The sequence below is a fragment of the Lontra canadensis genome, unplaced genomic scaffold, assembly GCF_010015895.1.
Source record: "Lontra canadensis isolate GAN:19392208 unplaced genomic scaffold, GSC_riverotter_1.0 scaffold57, whole genome shotgun sequence".
Lineage (NCBI taxonomy): Eukaryota > Metazoa > Chordata > Mammalia > Carnivora > Mustelidae > Lontra > Lontra canadensis.
This window is the reverse complement of record NW_022631051.1, coordinates 10,005,079-10,028,656: the sequence shown is the minus strand read 5'-3', so window position 1 is coordinate 10,028,656 and position 23,578 is coordinate 10,005,079. Positions and strand designations below refer to the sequence as shown.

Sequence of the window (23,578 nt, the reverse complement as noted above, 5' to 3'; positions counted from 1 at the left end):
GGGAGACACGTGCCCCGTGAGGGGCCACACCCCAATGCTGCCCTGGTTTCTGGGGCTGTCCTCCAGCACTCCCGTCCCAAGTGTCCCTCCATGCTATATCTTGGCCAGCACTCTGGGCCCTCCGCCCCACTTTGACAAACTGCAGGCCCCAGGAAGCAGGGACACCAATGCTCCCACTTGCCTGCCAGGACTGGCTTGGGGAGGGGCTGTCGTCAGGGTGTAAGCGCCACACAGGCATTGTGTCCCGGCAGCCCTCTGTCCTTGGAGCCCCAACATACCTCCACGTGCTCCTCCCCGTGGCGAGCCACAGCCTCCTCCTCCGACAGCCCCACACAGCCGTACTCCAGCGGGGTGAAGACGGTGGTGGGAACCTGGAAAGCCAGTCCCAAGTGAGGTACACGCCTGGGGACCCAACACTGAAGATCCCCACTCAGGCCAGGGCCCCGGACGTGCAAGTTAGCAGCCTGCCAGAGGGGGTGGGGGGGGGGCTACCCTTGCTTGTTGCGAGGCCACTCCCACAAAGCTAAACCTTACGCATGAGTGTGTGTGTGCACACACAGAGGTCCACATGCCTGTGAGCATGCACACAGGCACATGCACGTCCCCCCACCCGCCCCGCCCCAAGAGCTACCTTGTCTCCAGGCGGGATGCAGCTCACTGAAGGGCGGAGGGTACTCACGTTGTCGTAATCCATCACGTCTGAGGACTGACCACACAGCCTCTGGGCCAGGAGCTTTCCTGCCATTATGGCCGTGGGTGTCAGCTCAGGCCGCCCCTGATGCATGGGAGGAGCCCAGGGTTACTTCGGCACGTCTGGGGGAAACTCCACAGGACCCCTGCCGCCACCCATGCCTTCCTAGTGAAGCTTCTCCCCCTCCAAAACCTCCAAAGCCTGTTTGTCTCTGGGCGCAACTTGTCCTGCTTGCTTCCTTCCCCCTGTCCTGCTCTGGGGGGCCACCTGCAGTTATGGCCCCCATCCCTGGAAGAGCAGGTGAGCTGCCAGTGAGCCCCGCCACACCACCCACCCTGACTTGTGGCTTCCCTCTGAACCCCTTCTTCATGTTGGTGACCTTGGAGAGCTGCCCTCAGGACAGAGCTCGAAGGAGTACCCGCTCCTACTTAATCGTCTGCAGTAACCGGGATTCAGGCTAAAATGGGCCCTGGAAGGATTTCGTGTGTGCCTGACATGCAGCTTGGCTTGCACGTCACAGTCCATTACAAATCCCAAATCCGAATGCCTTGCTGCTGGAGGCCCCTCCGTCCCAGGGTGTGTCCCGCTCCAGGAGCCGGGGTGGGGGTGGTGGTGGGGGTGCACAGCCCCCCATGTTCCTACACGCGTCGGCCTGAGACCGGCTGCCAATCACCTCTGCAGCAGCAGGAAATGCAGATGTTGTTTGACATTCCAGAAATGAATAGAGATCCGCAGAGATAAACTCGTGAAAGCAGCCCGTGCATTCCACCGGGCCTGACTAAGTGCGGAAACGTCCATGCGCGCAGCACAATATGTCACCAGACAATGGCCGCCCCGCCCGCCTACAGGATTCTTCCCCACTGCACACTAGACCACTGGTTTAGTGTTAACTCTTTGGACTGCCCCCGAAGGACCTTTCCAACTCAGTGGATTTAATATTTCAATAGATGCCACCTTTGTGTGTACTATTTCTGGCAAAACAGTCTGAAATACTATGGTTTCCTCTATGTTCGCGCTCAGCTCCTGGGGTGCGCAGAAAGCCTGGTATAATCTGCACGGCACTCTCTCCCAGGACCATGGGTGCTATCTTGGGGTGCAGCACGCAGGATGAACACAGAGGGGCCACCAGAGAATGCCACGTCCCCACCATCGGAGAGCACGTGAGCAACAGCACTGCCCGGTCCAGTGGGCACGTGAAGCCACTCACTTCTGTCCACACCAACAGGTCAATTGGATGGTCAAATAGGACTTGGTGGGAGGATGGGCTGGAGCTCTGAGCACACACTCCAGCAAGCTGTCCCTGGGGTCCTGTCTCCATTTGGTAGTCTGCTCCCCCTCATGTACCATTTCATGAGCCTGGGTCCACGGGCAGCCTGAGGGACTCAAGGGGCAGCCCTGTGGTTCACATGCCAGCACGGAGCACAGCTAGGGAGTGATCCGTCTGTACAATGGGCACAGCAGGGACCATGTTGTCCTTGCAGGAGGGGTCTGTATGGAGTCAAGTGTCTGCAAGACAGGCCTGTGCCAGATGGGTAGGCTGGCCCCTCAGGAACAAAGGGAAAGCCCAGCCTTGCATGTGCTCCTGCCCTGGTCTGTCTCCATGAGTGTGTCAGGCTCTCTGGAAGACCCAGCCATCATAAGCTGCAGCAGAGGCTGAGGGAAGGATGGGGACAACTGCCACCTGTACTCCTTCAGCTCTGGGATGCTCCACCCAGGGACCCACCTGCCACAGATATTGGCTCCCCCATCCCCAGGCATTTCCCAAAGTGGGCTCTGGGGTGAGTGGGGGCAGGGCAGTGCTTACACCCTGGGGCAGGCACGAGAATCCTTACTGGGCTGGCTTGGGCCTCTAGCTCGCTCTACTCCTCCCTCAGGTCTCCCTTGACCGCCATACTAAGCATCTTCTGACATCTCCCTCAAACAGTTCACTTACTCACTTGTCAATCTGTGACTCCGACCAGGGTGTCACCATAAAGCTAAGACTTCTGTCTGTTCCTGCAACAGTCAAAGAACCCAGAAAAGTGGCTGATGCTAGAACACATCACAGCGGGTTTAAGGCATCCCCCAAGTTCATGTCTGCCTGGAACCTCAGAATAGGACCTTGTTTGGAAATGAGGCTCTTTGCAGATGTAATTAAGGAAAGAATTGAGACCATTTAGGATCGGTCACTTAGGGTGAGCCCTAAATCCAATGAGGGTCCTAAGAAGAAAGAAACAAGGACACACATGCGTGCACGTGTACACACACACACACACACACACACACACACACAGACCGGCAGAGAGTGCTGTAGCTCCAAGTCTGGACTGCCTGATGGATGACGACGTGTCCTCCCCTAGAGGCTTCGGAGGCAGCCCAGCCCTGCCCACACAGACTTCCAGCCTCCAGAATGTGCAAGAATACAGTTCTATCAATCTAAGCCACCCAGCTTGTGGTGATTTGTAATGGCAGCCCCAGGACTAACACGTTGATGATGCTGGCAGAACTGGCCAGCAAGAGCCCTGCTGGGGTCTGGGGGCCCTGGTGTATCTCTCAGGCTTCTTTGGCCAGAGCCCCACCTGAGCCACCTTCCTTAGGCCATGATGCAAATGTATAGGAGAGGCCGACTGCTCCTGGGACTTTGGGAAGGTGGTCGGGGGAGCAGGGGTCCCATGACTGATCAGCCATGATAGGGCCATGAAGAGGGGAGGGATGCTGACCAGATGCCTCCCAGGCTGGGGGGCAGGGCTTCTGCCAGGGACTCACAAGGGGAGGAGCAGGCAGGCCTGGTGAGTGGGGTTGTGTCCCCATCTGACAGCCCAGTCAGGGACAGTACTGACCCATCCTCAGATGAGAGGGTAAACTGAGGTGAGGAGGTCACGCCCAGGGCTGCAGGGCCAGACAGCCCCAAGGATCGGCCCACCAGGAGCATCTCTAGGGCTCTGTACCGTCAGCCCACCTTCAGGAAGTCGAGGCCCATGTTGTGTGCAAACAGATGTCCCTCCCTCAGAGCAGACAAGAGGGATTTGCTGATGGTGCTCTTCATTTTTAAGCCTCCCCCCAGCCCCCCACCCCCCATAGAAACATTCGAGTAAGCAGAGGCTGGTGCCCAATCCTTCCCAGCACTTGAGTCTACCAGTAGTACTTGGGGTTTGGCCCACAGCCCTTGTGAGCCTCGTCAGATCCCTGAGGCCCAGCTGGGGTGGGGGGACGGGGAGGTGACACCAGGTGGCAGGTACAGGCCGTACCTCTGCTACATCTCCAATGGCATAAATGTGGGGGACGGAGGTGGTTTCCTGAGCATCGACCAGGATCTTCTGACTGGTGGGGCTGGTGTGTACTCCAGCCTTCTCTAAATTCAGGCTTCTGGTTTCTGGAATGCGACCTGAAGGAAATAAAGTGCAAGGCTCAAAGACATTCAGCAGTTCCCACTGAGATTCCTCCGTTGAATCAGAACGCTTCTCAGCATGCTCACTTGGCATGCCCATCAAGCACAACAGCGTTGAGGGGCTGTCGGCCTCTGCAGCCTCACATGCACGCACGCACACAGATGCCCAAAGCACACACGTACGCAGCCCCACACCGTTACTTGCACAGAGTTGACATGAGGAGGAAGCAGGATGAGGAGGAACACAAAGGAAGGGAAAGGGGTGGAGGAAGCAGACCAGGACAAGACTTCTCTAAACAAGTCCTGTGATACAATTTTGGTTTTTTAATTATATATGTAGTTCACATATTCAAACGACACAAAAGAAAAATGGAAAAGAAAAAAAAGTCCCCATAATTTGTAAACAATCTGAAACCCAGGGGCCAAATTGGATATGCGGTTGATAACCCGCACAAAGATGATTCGCTCAGGAGACTATGCCAACCTATATTTCCACTGTACGATTAGATCCTGACAATAAAGCTTACAAGCCATTCAGAGAAGACAGGCAAAACCCCGTGAAGTCACATTTGAGTTGGAAATTCATTCATTCTCCATTTTCTTAACAGGAAGTGCCTATGGCTCTGACCACAGAAAAAGTCTAGAAGTAGCGATGAACCAGGAGTATGCGCACCCCATTGCTGGACAGTGATCTCAACCCTTCCCCATGGCAGGGGCCAGGCTCTGGGGAGCCAGCCAGCCCACCTTGGGCCTGGATGCCTTGCAGACACAGCAGAGCATGATCGAAGGTCACTGTACCCGTAGTTGCAGACACAGCACGACAGGGTCTCACAGCCTCTGAAGGCATTGGGCCCTGAGGGGAAGACAGGGGACCTACACAACCCGGGCCTCTCACAGAAGAAGCCTGTGCACGTTTCCCAGCAGTGCCGGGGTGCGTGTGCGTCTCAGTCTCTGCAGAGCACGCCTGTGGGCCCCAAGTGAGCCCACAGCCTCCTGAGTCCCCACATGGCCCTTCCTGGGATAGGGAATGCTCCTTCTCACTCTCTCTGCGACCCTGGGGGTTCCCACCCTCCCACAGGCGGGCTCTTTCCACAGGCCCATACTCAGGATGGTGCTTTGTGATGGATTTATGCGTCTCTCCTGCCCTCAAATTGGGTCTGTGTGAATAGGCTGTGGCCCTGTGTCCCCAGAGCTGGGCAGTAGAATGTCCTCCAGAGCGGGCAGAGAGAAGGCAGACTTAAGCCCTGCTCAGGGTCTCGGGGCAGGCCCCGCAAACCCCCTCTGGAGGCAAGTGGGGCTAGAGGCCTGGCCTTGGGCAGCTCCATGCTACAAGCCCTTAGCTCCTCTTCTCATGTGCCTGTGGCACCTGGCCAGCAGACATCTCCAACTTAGAGACCTCTAGAGCAGAGAATAGAAATGGGCAGAAAGGCAGAGCCCAAACCACACACCACAACCACCCCTGGGTGCAGTCATTTTTGGCTAATCCTGGTGAGCAACTCTTGGGTACAAGCTGGCAGGGGCAGGGGACAGCGGCAGCAGCCTCCCCGCCGGGCTTCACATGCTTCCAGCCCTGGGCCTTTTCACCGCCGAGTGCCAGCAGAGGTCCCTTTCTCCCCTAGTTCAGACAGTGTGGTCTCACTAAGCCAAGGGGTGGTGGAGTCAGCTCTTCCTGGGGGGCCCTGGGAGGGCAGAGGCAGCCCTGCAGGGCTCCTGGTATGTCCTAAAGGCAAAGATGAACTGTTTCAAAGGCACAATTCCCACAGCTCGTGCTGCCTCAGATACACGAGAGATCGGGTGGCTGGTGATGCCAAGCTGAGCATCTGGAAGACCAAGTCCTATGAAAGGGAAATCTTAAGTCTCCAGCTGCTCTCCCAGAGTGGGAAGTCAAAACACAGAGACTCAACTAAGCCGTGCTTCTCAAGTTCATGGGGAGCCGGCTCCGGCCTCTTCAGTGCGCTTGGCCGCAAGAATCAGGTGCTGGGTGGGCGGACACCCGTTGCCCAGCATACCAGACACTGGCAACGCAACATGAGGCTCTGGAGGTTCCTGCCCTCTGACGGCACCAACGCCGGCCCTAGTTGAGTGAGCAGAGATGCATGGGTGTGCGGAGAGCATCACGCCACGCTGGCCAGTGTCCTACCTGGAGGAGGCAGCATGGGGGCCCCAGGCCTGATTCCTGAGTAGGGGATCCATCTGGCGCCTGGGAACTTCTCCTGCACCTTGGAAGGGACTGGAAGGGGCTGCGCCTCAGCAAGGAAGGAGCTGGGCCCAGTGGGCAGGCCTGGTGGGTGTCTGCAGGGTGGGCCGAGAGTCCCTGAAGGTAGGGGACTCAGAGCTGAGCCCTTAGGCTCTGCCCCAGACTGCCGGTTTTAGGGAGCAGGGCCTACAGCAGCTTGCCTTGCTCCAGGCTGAGGCTGGAGCATCCAAGGACAAAGCTGGCTGCCCACAGACTACTTTGCTCTGACGCTGGCCACACAGCACTCCTGCCTGGCAGGTCCCGGGACACCAGGAGCATTTCCTTGGGCCTCGTAGTAACCATAGTAACCCTACACTTCAGAGATGTCAGTCTAACCACATCCCAGGTCTCAAGGAATATGGAGATAAATTTAAAAGGGGTAGCAGCGGGGTGCCTGGGTGGCTCAGTGGGTTGGTGCCTCTGCCTTCGGCTTGGGTCATGGTCCCGGGGTCCTGGGATCAAGCCCCGCGGGCTCTCTGCTCAGCGGGGGGCCTGCTTCCCTTCCTCTCTCTCTCTGCCTGATTCTCTGCCTGCTTGTGATCTCTGTCGGTCACATAAATAAACAAAATCTTAAAAAAAAAAAAGCGGGGGGGTGTAGCAGCAGCAGGGGTAGACAGAATATGCCCAAATTGCGGAAGGCCCTCCATCGAAGCTTCTGGCCACAGCCAGGATGCGGGCCTCACTAAGCAGACAACCTGGAGAGGGTCATGGGGGAAGGAGAGACATACCCCTCCGAGTTCTGCTGCCTTGTGCTCAGAGCAGAGTCCTGTCTCCCCACAGGGGCCGGGGGCCCGGGGAGATGGTGTGGGGCCCCCACTCAGCTCAGGCCTGGAGCCCCCAAGGAAGGCAGAGCACGGGTGCTCAGGTGGGGACCCAGTGGCCAGCCACGCGAGAAGGGTGGCTCTGGCCCTGTGGACAATGTCCAGTCCCGGTCACGCTTACATGGCCAGAAGCAAGACCCAGGCAACACGCAAAGCTTTCTCCCTCACGCAAAAACAAAGGTAGGACTCCTCAGGCGACCTGGGGGTGGGGGAAAGACGGGCACCTCCGTGGCACCCTTCTCCCCATTCACATCACCCTGTGTGTCGCACACAGTGCTTTCCCACACCCCTCGCAGGCCACTCACTCCATGCCCTGGGGGATCTCTTGCTCCCTGGGGCCTTGTCTCTTTGGTACCCAGCTCGGGCTTGCTGAGTGCAGCTGAACGGCTCCCAGGCCTGGTTCCCGCATCTCTGCTCCCTAGACACCACCAGCATGGGGAAGGCAGTCTGTCTGTGTGTCAGTTTAGTTCCTCGGGACAGTCCTCAGAGGAAGGCCCCCCGACCAGGTGGGGCTTCCCGGGCTGAGGGCGGGGAGCTGTGCCTGGATGGTGGCCCCTTCTGGGGCTTGTTCCCTCCCTCTGACCGAAGTTTTAATTTCCACTTCTTTGACTACCAGTATATTTACCAGTAAAACTAAGGACTTTGGGCCACATATTCAGTAGCTGTATTTCCTCTTGTGAACTGCCCGAGTGACACTCATATTTACTGCAAACAACAAGGGTGTCAAGATTCCAGAAACAAACATGTTCTCACTTCCTCCTCAGAGGCAGAGTCCAAACCAATGTGTGGATGGGTCCTTAGAGCTGCCTCCCTCACCAGGCTCAACCTTGTCGGCTGAGTCCCTCTAAGTGACCCTGGTGTCACCAACGTAAGACAGTCCTGGCATCCAGGACATCCTGGGGCCCTGAAGTGGTGCAGGAAGCCGCAATCAGCCTGAGAGCTCCCGGGGCAGCTGGACCAGACCAGCACTCCTCTCATGGCCCCAGAGTCCCACCAGCTGCCGCTACTGGTCTAGGGAGGCAGCCTGGCCCCCACGCTCACCAAGCCAGCTGGAGAAGGCTGGAAAAAGCTGAAGGTCAAAAACTCCCCAGATGGCAGTTTTGGTCCTTCCTACCTGCTCAGCTGGGCCCAGGGACACAGACAACTGGACATATGCAGTTTCCTGGGCCTCTGTCTCCCTGTTACAGGAAAACGGGCATTCCCTCCAATTTCACGCCTGCCTGGAGCACACGTTCCGACGAGTGAAGGGCAATCCGTATAATGAGTTAAGATTTAAGTGCCAGCAGGAGTATGACAGGGCGAATGAGGGGCTCTGATCACACAGACGCAGGCAAGTATCAGGAGGGTGGGGGTCCAGGAGATCGGACCAACAGCTTCACACAGGTTCACAGAGCACCCCTCCTGGCATCCCTCCTGGGGGGGAAACATGCATAGGCCCCCAGAGTCAGCCACTCCCCCTAGGCTGGCCTGCGGGTCACCCTGGGCCAGACAGGGAAGGCAGAACTCACACCTTTGGCACCTCTAGTCAGATCCCTTGAGGCTCACCTTTTAAAAAGTTTATTATGTGTCTCTTGTCATCTTTGGGACTTTAGGGGAAAGGATAACAACAGCAAAGGGATCCTTTTGTTTTCTCAAATGCCCCTTCTAAAATAGCCCCAGAACCCCAGTCTACAACCTTAGGGGCCCCAAGATCAGGGCAGAGGACCAACCTGCTGCCCTGGGGTCCAGGTAGGGCTCAATGTTTGCTGAATGAATAAGTGAGCCTTACCATGACCCGAGCACCTTAGCGTGACCTGAGGCTGGAGGCTTACTGTGACCACCAGCACCTGCCACTGCCCCCCAGGCCATCCTGAGGACACCTCTCACCACTGTCCCCTCCCCATGAAACACAACATGGGCCTTTCCCATTCAAGCCTGTGTGCAGCACCAACAACACATAAAATAAGCTCACATGGGCTCCTAAACCCCCACAGCCAGCCCTGGAACATGGTGCAGCCTCCAGCCCAGGCCCAGTGGCAGTTTGGTCCATGGGAACCCCCAGGAAGGGACACATTCCCTGGTAGGTGGTAATTATTGCTGTAACAATTACAAATATCAATATAACCTTCCTGCTGGTTGATGGCTCCCAGTAGCACTTGCAAAATTTAGATAGTGCACATTAATGCAAAAACAAAACAAAAAAGATGCCTATTTATCTTTATAACCATTTTCAGTAAGACTTCCTACTTTTTTTAAAAAACAACTTGCTTCCACTAAGTTCTAATCATAAATATTGAATCTGCTTTGGTAAAAAGACCATAAGTGCGAAGGTAGGCTGGCCTGGGTCTGATGGCTGTGGGGGTCAAGGTGACCCTGGACACGGGCAGGAGACAGCTCCCGGCCTGCACCGGTGCAGGGCTTCCCAGAGGGCAAAGGGCCAGTCTGCGAGCACAGAGGCTGTTTTCCCGCTGCCCTGCCTCTGCAATGGGTTGGTGCCACAGTGAGCCACAGCAGAGATGAATGACAGCCAGAGTCGACGGTGTTGGCTCATGAGCTGGGGTCCATCACCCAGGGCCACATGGTGTGCCAGCAGAAGGCCATGGTCTCAGGCCCAGCCGCTTCCCTTGGTCTGTGGGAGGGACCGACAGGAAGAACTCCCTGAACATCTCCTTTCCCTCCAAGAAAACACACCACATACACACAGAGATTGAAGTCTCTCTTCACATGGCTAGTTACAAACTTGATGTTTAAACTGAAATAAAAAGGTGTTAGAATATGAGAGGCTCACAAGCGGAGCAGTGCTCCCCTTTCAGGCCTGGGGAGCTGAGAAAGGTGGGCCTTAGGTGACCCGGGAGTCCACGTGTGGGAACCTGTCACAACCCGTTAGGTTGCTCCGAGGTCCCCCCCCGGAAGGAACATAACCGCGTGTAGTTTCCTACAGCCACAGCATGACACGGCCCCAAAGAACAGGCCCAGGGGCCTTGGACTGGGCTTCTCTCAACAAGGTTGCACCCACGCTCCACCTGCTAGTCCCTCTCCAGCAGCCCCACGCCAGCCTGGGCTCCTCTCATGGCTATCAGGGGACACAGGGGCCTGGACTGCTTCATCCTTCTTGCTGGACTCAAGAGAAACCCCCCCCCACACACACACCCATGAATTCCCAGCCTCGGGGGCTCACTTCTGTTTTGCCTCCAGCTCGTAGCGCTGCTGCCCAGCACTCAGGGGTGGGGGGGTGGGGAGACGGTCCACAAGGACTCGAAGGGGGTGTCTGTGGGATGGAGGAGCCATCAGCTGAATGTAGCTGAGCAAGGCGGTCCCCTGGAAACCAAAGCCAGCAGTCCCCGTGGTAGAGAGGGGAGCCCAAGTCTGCAGCCCACCCTGGGCAGTCGCACTCTACTCCTCGGGTACTGCAGGCCCCATCGCTGTCTCCACAGGTGCCACCACCTCCCCGGCTGTGGTCCATGGGTACTCTTTGTGTAAGTGGGCTCTACAGGGAGGGGGGTCCCCAATATGGTGGTTGGATTAAAGCTGGAGAGCCGGAGTAGAGGGGCACCTAGGTGGCTTAGTCAGTGGACCAACCAGGTCTTCAGCTCAGGTCATGATCTCAGGGTCGTGGGATCAAGCCCCCTGTTGGGCTCTGTGCTCAGCACAGAGTCTGCTTGTCCTTCTCCCTCTGCTCTTTCTACCATCACCACCCCCATGCTCTCTCTCCCAAATACATAAATAAGATTTAAAAAAAAACAAAAACAAAAACAAAACCAAGAAACTAGAAAGCCTGGCCTCCAGCGCCTGTGGGCTCTCGTTATGCCATTTTAGAGGCTTGGAAGTTATCTGTGGGTTTCACACCCAGGTGGGCGATACCAATTTCCCTGCTAAGTCAAAGTCCGAGGAAGAGGAAGTGGCTGATTCCTAATAGACCAAGGGAGGCTGCTGAGGCATGGTCAGGCCGGCCCTTCCTGGCACTCCGGGTGGTGGGGACACCAGCCGTCTGGGCGTTCTGACCATGGGCAGGACTCTCGTGGCCCAGGGAGGGAAGCACCAAGAGCGTCCACCCTTGCCGCGAGAGGGGGCCAGGAAACCTTCCAGGAGGCTAGAGATGCTGGGGGGGCACAGGAGAGTTTGAGCGGCCGGCTTTCCCAGGACTTTGCTCCAACAGCCCTCTGTCCAGGCCCTCCGTCAAGCCTCGGAAACAAAGTCGAAGCTGAACCTCAGCCGAGCTCCAGCTGGGAAGCGATTCCATGCGCAAGTGTCCCGTCGGTGTCCCTGTACTGCCCCATCCTGCCCCTGCTCCCCCCACCCACGGCCACCCCCAATGGCTGAGGATTCAGGCCACAACTGGTTAACTGCACAGGGTGAATTCGAGCCTGCGGCGGGCGCAGGCTGACTGTCTTCACTCAGCACCGTAATCGGCACATCTGCAGACAGGAAATCCTCCTCGCTGCGAGTTCCCAGTCTATTATCTGAGACACCTGGTGTGGGTGGGTGATTCAGAGACAAACAATGAGCCGGCCCCCTGCACAGCAATTAACTGCTTTAACTGCTAATGTGTTTAATCCACCACGTGGAGATCAAGGCTGGGCCGAGGAAGAGGCTCAGGAGTCCTCCCGGGCTTGCAGACTGCAGGGCCCTCCTCGCCATCCCTGCGCAGACTGTTCTCACCAGCCGTGACCCAGGTGCCAAGCACAAGCTCGGCCCCACTGAAGCTCCTCGTGGCCCTTGCTGTGTGTCCTCCAGACACGAGGGCCATCCTTCCCTCCTGTTTTTCACACACGTCAAAGTCCCGCTGGTGTGCACGCAGCACTCGCTACTGGAGCAGGACCCACGGTCCCAGAGCTATTTGCTGGGCCAGCCCTTTGGCCCCCAGGGGAGCTTTATTTTAACCTCCTGGCCCACTGATCGTCCTTCATTGCAAGCAGAAACGATGCTTGGCTAAAGGCTTATCAGGGTAAACCGGCAGAAAACATTCCCAGTTGTTAAACTGGGAAGTGGCTCCCGATTGTTTACAAAACCTGGCCCGGGAGCTAGCAGCAAAGTCAGCACATGCCCGTACAGCCCCAGGAGGCGTGCCAGAAACCGCCGCCGCCACCACAGCGCCGCCTCGGGAAGCAAGGTCAAAGGCCAAGGACTGTGAAAAGCTTCCACCCCCAGCATCAATCACGTTGGGCAGACTGTCTGGGGGATGCTCTTTTTGAAAATACAGAAAATAAAACTGACTCCTGCAGAGGGGAGGGCAGGCATGTGCACCGGGGGCCCCTTGTGTCGCCCACCAGGGACCTGTCTGGAAGCTGGGAGGACCTCGAGGCTTCCCCAGGGCACAGTCCCTTGCCCTCTGAGCTGTTGCCCTTAGCGTAGGCTTAGCGGACGGCATATTGGCATAGGCCTTTGCCTCTGTCCAATGGCGAGAGAGAGAAGGGATGTGGGTGTTTGGGGTCCCCGAGGCGTTATCAGGGGACAAAGGAAGAGGCTGGGGGTGCAGACGGGAAGGGAGAGACTTGCCACTGCACCTTTTAGAATGGACTTCAAGATAAATGTCAACTTACACTTCTGGACCTGAAAAGTTATAGAATCTTTCACGGTGTTTACCAAAATAAACCTACTTCAATTTACTCTTATGAACTAAACAAGAGTATTTCCTGTGGCCGTTACTAAGTTTTGGGCAAGAGGCACTAAATGAACTGCAAGGAGTTTTCCTTGCTTCTTATATCTGCCTGTGTTGACCACACACAAGTGAAGGGCTCCAACTTCCTCAGAGTTTATCTCATGGTCTGATTTCCAAGCATTCTGAGGACTCAGGAAAACCAGAGAAGCTTCTCAGAAGCATACTGCTCTATGACGCAGCCCGGCTCCTCCCGGGAGCCTCCCCGCAGGGGATGCCGGGACCAGGCCAACCAGGTCCTGACAGACGATGACATGAAGGCCCCTCTGAGCACTCAGTAAACATTTGATAAACCGATGTGGGGGTGCCTGAGGATTCTGACAGCTACACAGTTCCGAGCCCGGGCTCATGGAGGAGGGACAATGGACCAGGCTCAGTGCAGAGAGACCCTGGAGAACTGGAAATAGCGCACAGGGCCAGACCCCACTCACAGCTGCAGGCAGGCTCATGATGGACACTCTGAGCTCTCTGCTTTTCCCTCCTGGCTCCTGGACAGGGCGCCTTTCCTCAGAGCCCATGTCCCTTCCCTCAGACCAGCTGAGGCCCAGGCCCTGGGCAGGTGTCTCCCTACTCCATTCCCATTCTCCATCCTGCTCCCTTGTGGTGCAGGGAGGAGCCAGCCCGGGAGGGAGTATGTCCGGCAATGTCAGCAATAGGCTAATTCTGTCCAGCCATGCTTGCTCAACTTTCGCCCCCCTCTCCCCACAGAAAGCTAGACCCACCCCTCTCAGAGAATGGGAGGATGAGAACACAACCACGTGTGGGTGAGCTGGCTTCCAAGCCATGTGCAGCAGAGGAAGGCCCAAGGCCTCGGCCCCATCACTGACGCCATCTTGGGAGATCTGCGAAGTGTGGTTTCCACAAAAGCCAGTGAGGCATTTACTCCTGCAGAGCTCAAACCAACCCACTGGAGGTGAGGGAAACACCTCCACGGGCTGTTCCGATGGCCGAAGAGGTGTGCTGTGACAGCTGGCCCACCCAAAAGCCAGCAGGACGGGGGGAGCCCTGGAGACAGCAGGAAGGGGGAGGCGATGCTGCTGGTCACCTGTGGCTCGGCGCGCCCTTACCTATGGCCCACAGAACGGTGTTGAAGGTGTCCATGTTCTCCTTGCCAGAGCTGAGGTCCTCCCAGGTAACCTGGAGCTGGCCATCTGGGAGCCTCCGTACTCTGGAGGGGGTACAGCCTCTCAGGAACCGGGTGCCTTGAGATGCCATGTACTCTGTGACCAAGGAAGACATTTGCTGCAAAGCATAAGAGATGAGCTGTGATGGCCTGGGTGGCAGTGAGAACGTCCACTCCTAATGACTGTGGGAGGAAAGGACATGGTCTCCTGCCTGCTTGAAAAAATCCCTAGAGGAGCCCAAGAAAGGTCCATTCAAAGGGGAAGGTCCAAGGCCCCCCGGCTGCTAGGTGGCCTCTGTCCACCCCCACTTCTGGGTCCCCTTGTTCTCTGTGGAACTGAGGGCTGAGCTGGGAAAGCACCTGATGCCAGCTCCAAATCCGAGAACCTGGGGCCCTTGGGTTAGGATGTACTTGACCTTCAGGGTCTTCTCTACATGCCGATTAACTAAGTCTTCACTGAAAACAGTGACAGAGAAGCACCCTTTGCCCCTGGGGGCTCTGGCCTGGCTGAATGAGATGACACTTGGCTCCATTCCTGCCACCACTGCCAAATGCTGTCACCTCCTCTGCCTCTGGGGAGTTGGGACAGTAGGTGGGCCCCTCTGCTCCCCACCAAGATATACAAGGTAGCAGGCATGGTGGGGGTGGGTGGAGGTGGACCCTGGCATCTGCAAAGAGGGCTCCCTCCTCCCAGCCTCGGAGGCTCTGTACCCCCTGGCTGCAGATGGGGGCTCAGCTCCTGGGGCCGCTGCAGGGGGTGGCAGGGCTTGCGCTGGCCAGAGCCCCAGTCAGACACAGCTTCCTCTTTGAAGAGGAAATAAAAGCCACTGTTTAAATCCTCTGGTACCCGCTCATATAGAGACATACACCATGAGGAGCCCTGCCTGTTCAGGACTGTCACATGAGTCATGGGAACACAAGTGTAGGTGGCTCCTCCCTCTGGACTCCTGATGAGCCTGGAGTCTCTGTCGCAGTCTGTGGGGGAATTACTGGGCCCAACTGAGCCACGTGGCCAGACCATGTGCCTGCCACCAGGGCTGCACATCCTTCTGAGGCAGGGCCTGGGTCACCTGGCCTCCCCACTGTGCCCCCATGTCCCAGGGCATCCCCTCTCGTCGGTCTCCAACTTCTTCCTGGGCTGGAAGGCCAGTCTTCTGAGTGGTCCCTGTCCCTACAGGCCCCCCTGCTTCACAGGCCTTGTCCTTCTCAGTGTCCTACAGCATGGCCTCATGTGGCTCCGGTCTGGTTTGCGACTGGCGATCTACACCCATGGCCTGAGGCACCGAGACCTTCCCAGATGTTGCTGCCTGGCCTGGCTAGCTCAGTCGGTTAAGGGTCTGCCTTTAGCTCAGGTCATGATCCCAAAGTCTTGAGATCAAATCTCGCATCAGGCTCCTCACTCAGGGGAGAGCCTCCTTCTCCCTCTGCCATACATTCTCCCTACTCATTTGCTCTTTCTCTTTCTGTCTGACATAAAATCTTAGAAAGAAAGCAAGAAAGCAAGCAAGTATGGCCCCACACAGCATATACAGCATCCACCGGGTGGGCTGGGGCTGGGCACTGGACACGGCAGGCCCACTGCTTCCCCACCCCTGCAAGAGCTCACGAGGCCAGACAGCACAGACGGACAGGGGTCTGTCTTCCTTCTCAGGCACGTGAAAGGAAATTTTGACCTCTTGACAGTGACAGCCCTAGACTTGGGTTTTAACAGGTGACTTTTCCTTGAAGAATTTTAGTTAAACAAACAAACAAACAAACAGCAAACCACATGCCCCTGACATGGATGCCTCTGCCATCATCAGGGGCATCTATGGCCCTAATGCGGGTCAGGACAACCTGTACTCTTCGGACCCCACGGGGTGGCCCTCTGAGCTCCTGCCATGTGGCTGTCAGGAGTGGCCAACTGACAGGCAGGCCATGAGAGGAGCTGGCCCCATGCAGTGGACAGGATGTGGAACTGGCGGGGCCTCAGAGGCTGTGTGGGACACTCTGAGCACTCAGGGTGGGCCGCCGGCCAGGACAGCCACCAAGTGCTTGTCCTTACTCATATATTCCCTCTTTTCTGTCACCTCCTAAGGCTCCCATGGCCTTACCAGTCTGGCACCTGCTTCCCGACCCGGTGCTGTCCCCACAGAGGTGGCACCCTGCTCAGACACCGGAGGAGCTCAGCAGGGGAGACGGGGGACAGCAGACTAGCCACCACATTCTTTCTGCTTTCTAATGGAGTGACTAGAAGGGTTGACCCAACCTTGTGGTCCATGAGGCTGGCCTGCCATGCCCACCAATGTCCCTTCGATCTGGGGGGATGTTGCCACACATTCCATGGGCCAGCCCCTCCTTCCACACTCTGGCAGGTGTTTTCTGTTTCAGGAACAATCTCCTCACTCAACACAAGGGCCAGTTTTGAAAGACTGAGACCTCACTCCCAGACCACACCTGCACCCACCTGGGAGAGAGCGCAGGGTGGGAGCTGGGGCACCCGCGGCCATACCTGGTCAAAGCCCCGGAGGGGGATGCTTCTTATCATGACGGTGGTGTCCAATCCGAGACCGGTGAGGAAGCCAGCACACTCCAGGGCCACGTCTGCCAGAGGCTAAGGAAGGCTAATGGATCGTGACATCAGGAGCCAAGGGACTGGGAGGGCACCAGGCAGCAGGAAGGATTCTGGGAAAGCAGCAGCTGTGGCCAGACACCCCCAGTGCTCTGGCCAGCCACCCGCTCCCCCACAATCTCCAGTCAGCCTGGAAGAGGCTTCCAACACAAGCCACAAAGACCCCCTCCCACACCCCGACCTCAGAAACACATGTCCAAAGTGAGGAGGGGACTCTGAGAGCCACGGCACAGGGGCACCCTCCAGCACCCAGGGCCAGGTGGCTTCTGCCTCCATGGGGCCTCTGTCCAGGCTCCTTGCAATTTAATGTCAGCCTTTGGTGCCAGGACCCCCAAGGGGTCCGAGTAGCAACAGAAGGGAAGAGTGTCCTTCATGAAAGAAATGGAAGAGCTACCTTCGAACCCGGCTCCCAGCTAGCAGTCCCAGCTTTCCCCTTCCCTCAGTTATCCCCTCTCCTGACCTCAGATCCTCCCATGGCTCCTCCCTTGAGCCTCTCTGGTGTTACCGCTCCTTCTGAAGGAACAGGCCCGGATGGGACTGCTCTCCAGGGAGCACCACCTGCCTCACGGCTGTGTCCAGCTGCCCTGAAGGGCTCAGGCATCTCAGTGTGCGGCTCAGGAAATGCCTCCAGGAAGCCCTAGCCTCAAAGGTCAGCCTCAAATTGTCCCCTGGGTACAGGTCATCTGCCCTGAGTGGCCCTGGAAACGCCTGACTCCAGGCGGCAGACGGTCCTCCCTGCTGGAAGGGAGGGCCATGGGGGAGGGGCTGCAGGAACCGGGCGTCCCCTCTCAGGCCTGTGAGCACAGCCGGCTGTCACCTGTATGCCGGCAAAGGATACAGCTGGCCCCGACCACCAACCTGTTAGAGGAAAGGACACAGAGGGAAAGAATGGTGAGTACCATACGTGGCTCACCATGGCCCCCGTGCAGCTGTCCTGAATGGGGCCTCTGCCAGGGGGACAGGGCCCTTGAGCTTCCCTGCAAGGTGCCTGGTCAGCTGATGTGTCACTGTTGATGAATCAGCCAAGGCTCACTGTTCAAACAGGTTGTCCCAAGGTACAAAACCCACTTCCCAGAGGCTCTGACTGTGAGATAAATGACAAACACAGTGTCACTGAATCAGAAAATTGCCAGGTGGTGAAGGATGTGAGAGGTCAGTGAGAGAAGAGCCCATGTCCTGCGAGAGATCCCAGGAGTGCGGCTGATGTGGAGTCCACGGGTGTGTGGAGGAAAAGGCCAGTGGAACAAGAGGAATGGTTTTCCTTCTGTCCTCGTGTAAACTCTTGCCATGGGGTTCCCTCCGGATCTTTGGTGACAGATATGCTCTGCAGGACGGGGAGGGCACCAGACAGCAGGGAGGATTCTGGGAAAGCAGTGGCTATTCAGAACATCCTCGGACCCTGGAAGGCCAGGCTGTCCAGCCCCACCTCACACGGGCCAGGGCCAGGAGGGCCAGTTCCTTGGAGCAAAGATGAGGACACCTGGGGGCAGCGGGAGACATAGGACACTGGGACCCAGAAGAGTCATTTAAAATATCTACCCTAGCAGCAGAAGCCCTCTCTTGTGATTCAGCTCCACTCTGCATACGTGAACACACATGCACACCAGCACAAACACACACACACATGCGCACAGCCTAACATAGACTGAAAATTCCCGGCCCGGGTGGCAACATGTGGGTGGGCTTGTCAGATCACCCCTTTAGCCTTTGAACAAGAGGAGGTGATGTAAGGACGGATAAGCCCAACGTCAGCACTAATCCCGGCAGGTACTAATGATATAATTCCATTTCAAAAAGCAGTCTATCCCGTGGAATACTGCCGCAGGTGCCCCGCGGGAGGCAACTGGCACACGGCTTCCTCTCGGGGGCCGGGGACAGAACTGGGCTGGAGTCACGCTCGGGGCTAGTGAACAGAGCTCACCGCATGAGAAAGTTGAGAAGAACACTAGGCCCCGCGGCTGGCAGGAGCACGGAGACGCATTCAGGGTCCCATACGGGCCTGGCAATGTCTAAGAAACAGACACGGTGGCGTTCATGCGGATCCACACGTGGATGTGGCAACACAGACAGGTGTGTAACAGGTAGGTCTCTGTGGAGGGACGTTTTCAAAATGACACAATCTAACTTCTTTTGTGCTCGATGTATGCGGTGAGAAGCACAAGCTTTCCTCTAAGATGTGAATGCCACAGCCACATCACACTATCGTGTGATGTGGGAGCCCCTCTGTTGGACAACAGGGCTGTCCTGGCCTGTCTTGGAGACTTCTGGCCTCTGGGACGTGGGCCCTCCAGCAGGAGCTAGCCAGCTGTCAGCTATTGCCTGCAGGACATCTCCAGACCCTTGTGTCACATTGCTAAGGATGCGGGAGGGCAGTCTCCGGATTTTGGCATGACTGCTTTGTTTCTGCTGCCCCCTGGTCCCTCGCCACTTCTTGCCCTGTGTGGTTGGGAAGCCGGACAGGGAGGTAGGCAGGCGGCCATGCAAATGCGGGACCCCCAGGTCCCCCTATCCTGGAGCCACCTCAGCATTCTGGGCCTCCCACTCTTACCTCCCAGTCATGGGGACCCACCCTTCTCAGGCCACCAGCTCTGAGCTGCCAACAGAGGGCACATCTGGGAGGAGGCTGGTGCCAGCCAGCTCAGCCACTCCAAAGTGGGTGCCTTGACGGCATGTGTAGAGCTCAAATCTCATAAACAAACACGCGTCCTGCCTTCTGGAAGGTAATTTGAAGTCTCTTATTGTCTTTGTGAGCAAGGATTATCAACAATACTGGTTTTCACTCCACCCTACCCCCAATTTGTCAAATGGTCATTATTCTTTGTAGAACACAGGCTCCAAGAACTCAGAAAACTCCCTTCAAATGAACTGAAGTAGGAAAACGCCAGAGCAAAGACAGACAGACTCTGGAGTCTCTAGATCACAAGAGGTAGGGAGGGCCAGAAGAGGGGCTCTGGGTTTTTTTTGTTTTGTTTTGTTTTGTTTTGTTTTTGTAGCCTTGAAACTGCACAGAAATTCCTCTGGCGGCTGAGGGGACTCCTAGCCAGGAAGGGAGCCTGGGAACAACGGCGCCGAGGCCAGCTGCCAAGGTGCAGGGACCAGTGCTGGCTGTGGCCCGCCACAGGACATGGGTGCTGGCAGCAGCAGAAGTCAGGACCCGCTTGTCAGGTCCGGGGTGGAAGGGCCCAAGTGAGCCTCCGCAGGATGTAAACCCTCACCTTGTCACTACATTAAGAGACCCGGACATAAGGGCACTGGCCCATGTGGGCAGTCACCACCCTCCATCCCGGGAGCCCCTGATGCGATCGTACATGTGTTCTGGGCAACCCTGCTGTCTGTGCCCTTCGGTGTGCAAACATTTCATGCGAAGCTGTAACAACCGTGGGATTAGCCTAATCACAGGGCAGCCTTTCTTGTTCAAAATCTGAATGTGGGAGGAAGCAGAAACAAAAGCTTTAATTCAGACCCTTGAAGCCCCAGCTTAAAGAGCCCTCCACCTGCCTCTCGAGTCTGAAGGCCCCTGATCCGCTCCCCAAAGGGGAACACCCACACAAAGTGAGGGCCTCACAGCAGGCACCTGGCTCCTTGGCAGCCCCACCAGTGCAGGAAATGCCAGGCGGGCTACCGAGCGCAGGTGCCCCGGGAAGGCCACGGGCGCAGGGCAAGGCCTCCTCCCCAGTGGGGGCTAGCTCCAGGCTTGCCTGGGATCTGCCAGCCCCATCCCACCTATCAGGGTCCGACACTGGGCCCACCTGCGCCCAGCCAGAGCCTCTCTGTTCTGGCCTCATAACAATGCCACCCCGAGTTGTTGTTTTCCTTGTTGTCTTCCTCCCGGCAGCCCTCCACACACCAGCGAGAGATCTTTACGGGCTGGTAGCCAAGTTGCAGGCAGAGAGCCCGTCTCCCTTTTGCTGGACACAAGGAGTCACACCAAACGAACATGGGTATTAAGCGGGAAATGAGAAAATTTACAGCAAGGAGTTTTTCTAACCCAACGTCTGTGGTTCTTTGCAGGATAAAATTTCTATCCTTCCCTTTTGTGCTCAGGGAAAGAGAAGAATGATCATAATACCTAATCAGCTTCCAGACTTGAAATAAGGGTCCAAAAAAAAAAAAATGCTCTTTCTAGGACCAGGTCTGACAGGCAGTATAAAATCAGCCTGAGTTAAAGAAACACCCTGCTGCACAGAGCTCTGGGCCGTAAGGACAGAGCAGCTGTGGAAGGCAGGACACTCCTGGGCCGGCAACTGGGAAGAGTAGTGAGTTTATCAGGCCAACGTGGGGGAAGAGCTGCCCCAGGTAGCTTCGGTCTCATTCAAGTCCTCTGCAGTCAGAGAAAGGTGATGGCACTGGGGTTACCCCCAAGCTGCCAGCTCAGAGCCCAGCTATGCAGAGAGCTAGCCTGCAGACCTGGAGTGAACCCCAGGCGGGCGTGCTGACCAGCTGGGCTGGGGAGCCGAGGGGGCATGGAGCAGAGTGACCCTGGTTCCCCACCCTTAGGGCACCTAAACAGTTATAGGCGGTGGAGACTTGAGGATCCTGGCCGGGGGAAGGTTGGGAGGCCAGGCCCAGGTCCCAGCCAGGATGCCCAGGCCCAGAAGGCGTGGAAGAGGTGGTCCTCCAGCTGAGTGAGCCAAGATCACCAGGCCATTGGATCAAAGGTGGAGCCGAAATCCTCTGGCCTGCCTCCTTGAAGGCATTGTGGGGAGCTGGCCTACCTTCCTCCCTTCCACTCCCTCCACCTGCTGGGGAGTCGCTGGGCTGGACATCTGGGACACACAGATACCGTCTCTAAGCCTCCCCATGAGGGGCAGCGCACTCCCTTTGCACCCCCACTTCCTCCCCTGGTGGTTGATAATTTCTGGAAGTGATCATTATTCCCCTGATCTTTACTTCTGAAGGGGCTCCTGCTACCTGCCCAGGGGACCCTGTTCTTCCCCCAGAATCTTCCTTACTTCTTCAACCTGTGCCAGCCACAAAGCTGGCATTCGGGTGGCTGAGGCTGAGTAGATGCCAATCTTGTGGTCCCATCTCGGGCCGAGGGTGTGGATCCAAGGGTCTGGGGCACCAGGGCTCCCCCCAGCCCCAGCCTGGCCTCTGAGAGCCCTGCTCACAGACTTGGGAGTTCATGCTGCATACAGTGAAGGTTTCCATACATGATCTGTCACCTCGGGGCGCCAAGCTGGGCACCCAGCCGTGTCGTGAAGACTGTTTCATTCTTCTCAACAGCCGGGCTTGGGCTTCATCATCCCCTCTCTGCCATCTCTCTAGCCCTGGGCTCCCCAGGCCTGGATTCAAGCAAAGCAAGACAGTGGGGAGGGGCTCCTCACATGTCTGGGAGGCTCAACACCTCTGTGGCCACTGGGGTCTGTGCCTCGAGGGGACAAAGATGTGGAACAACCACAGGAGGCTGAAGGGCTATGGGCCCCACAGAGGGCTACTGGCTCCTGTGCCCCACTTGAATGCACCCCAAAAGGTCTCGATGCTGCCCATGCCCCATCATGGGAAGGGATGGAGGGAGGAAAGCCCATGTGCGTGCTGCAGAGCTCACAAGAGACGCGGAGCCAGCCATGCCCCTTGGGAACCTCTGATGGGGTCGTGGGGAGCTGGCTGGTGGGGACCACACTCGCTGGGTGCCTTCTACCACCAGCCGCGCCTCCCGACGGGACCCAGCGGAGATGCCCCACCCGCTACAGGAGGCACGACAGGGCCGGGGGGGCCAGCCCTCAGGTCCATATTAATTTCAGCTCCATTTTAAAGGCGAGTTAAAATAAACACAGGGAATATTTATAAGGCAAATAAATCTGGCAGAAACAGCCCCTCCAAGTGTGAGTGGAGGCCTCCCCCTCAGCCCCAGCCCAAGCTGATAAAATACAGAAATGCTACTGTAGACCCTCCGGGCTTATTTTGACTGCAGGAGAGGAATGCAGCATGTAAACAGTGCCTCCCATATCACACTGTTACAACTTGCATTAACGGCACCGGACAAAAGCCGCATTTTCACAGAAGCATCGTACAGGGATATATCTCCAGCTTAATTTTTTAAAAAAACCATTTCCTCACATAAATCATGCTCAGAACGAAACGGGTGACTGATACATTGCAAACACTTTTTTTTCTTCAACAATAACATACCTAGATTCCTTCTAAACGAAACAGCTTTTTTTTTCTTAAAAAAAAAAAAATCTTCTAAATGTTTTTTTTCTGAAGAAAATAAACACAGTGCTTGCTCTCCCGGCCGAAAGATCTGGGGTGGTGTCTTCCCCGCCTGGCTGCCCTGGCTGTAAGGTTACGGAGGAAGGGACTGGGCCCTGGGACACCGTGCTGAGCACCAGTGGCACCCGGTGCGCCTGGGCCTCCCAACCTCCCCAGCCCAAGTGATGGCCCTGGCCAGCCTCTCTGCACACCCAGCCTCCTGTGAGCAGTGGCTCGAGAGGCGATCACTGCAAACTGACCCCTTCCTGGACACGGAGACGGGAAAATAGCAAACAAAGGAAACAACAGAAGATATAGGAACTAATTTGACAGAAGACCGGGATTCAGCAAATGTTGGCCTTTGGTTACAGGCCAAGGTGACTGAAGTGCATGGGGGCCTCAGACAGGACACACGCTCCGGTGGCAGCTGTCGCTGTCTGAACCACAGCCGGAGGACCACTATGGAGAGGCTGGCAGAACGGGTCTACACTCCACCCACAGGAATCAGTGCAAAAGAAAACTGAGAAGATCTGAGGCCATTGCCAGGCACTTGGGCCAGTGGTACAGGAAAGTCAGAGTCAGAAGCCAGAGTGGGACTGGACTCCACTCAGGGACGGAGCTTTCACACTGGCTTGTGGAGCTATTGGTCAGTGACACCGGAACCCTGGCAGCCCGGGTGCCACCCCGCCATGCCACCCCATACCACACATGTCATGCCACACCATACCACACCACACCACCATGCCACACCATGCCACACCAAACATGAACTGCCAACACCCCAAGAATGTAGAGGAAAATCCGACCTATGGAAGCCCTAAAGGAAAACACAGGGGCTCTTTTTCAAAAGCTATCTTGGGGGTGGAGCAGGCCTTCCTGAACACGCAATAAATCTAAAAGCC

General features: G+C 56.8%; 1 protein-coding gene across 5 annotated transcripts in view; it reads right to left on the bottom strand.

Moving 5' to 3' along the window:
- Positions 1-23,578, bottom strand: part of TXNRD2 (thioredoxin reductase 2) — a 49,681-nt gene that overhangs the window by 5,266 nt on the left and 20,837 nt on the right. For all 5 annotated transcript variants that reach the window (XM_032875876.1, XM_032875877.1, XM_032875878.1 and 2 more), the window contains 6 exons: positions 17,323-17,342; positions 16,365-16,456; positions 13,818-13,992; positions 3,919-4,055; positions 680-775; positions 279-371 (listed from right to left, as the gene is read on the bottom strand). In XM_032875876.1, the coding sequence (XP_032731767.1) occupies positions 279-371; positions 680-775; positions 3,919-4,055; positions 13,818-13,992; positions 16,365-16,456; positions 17,323-17,342 (613 nt within the window). The remainder of the gene's footprint in view (positions 1-278; positions 372-679; positions 776-3,918; positions 4,056-13,817; positions 13,993-16,364; positions 16,457-17,322; positions 17,343-23,578) is intronic.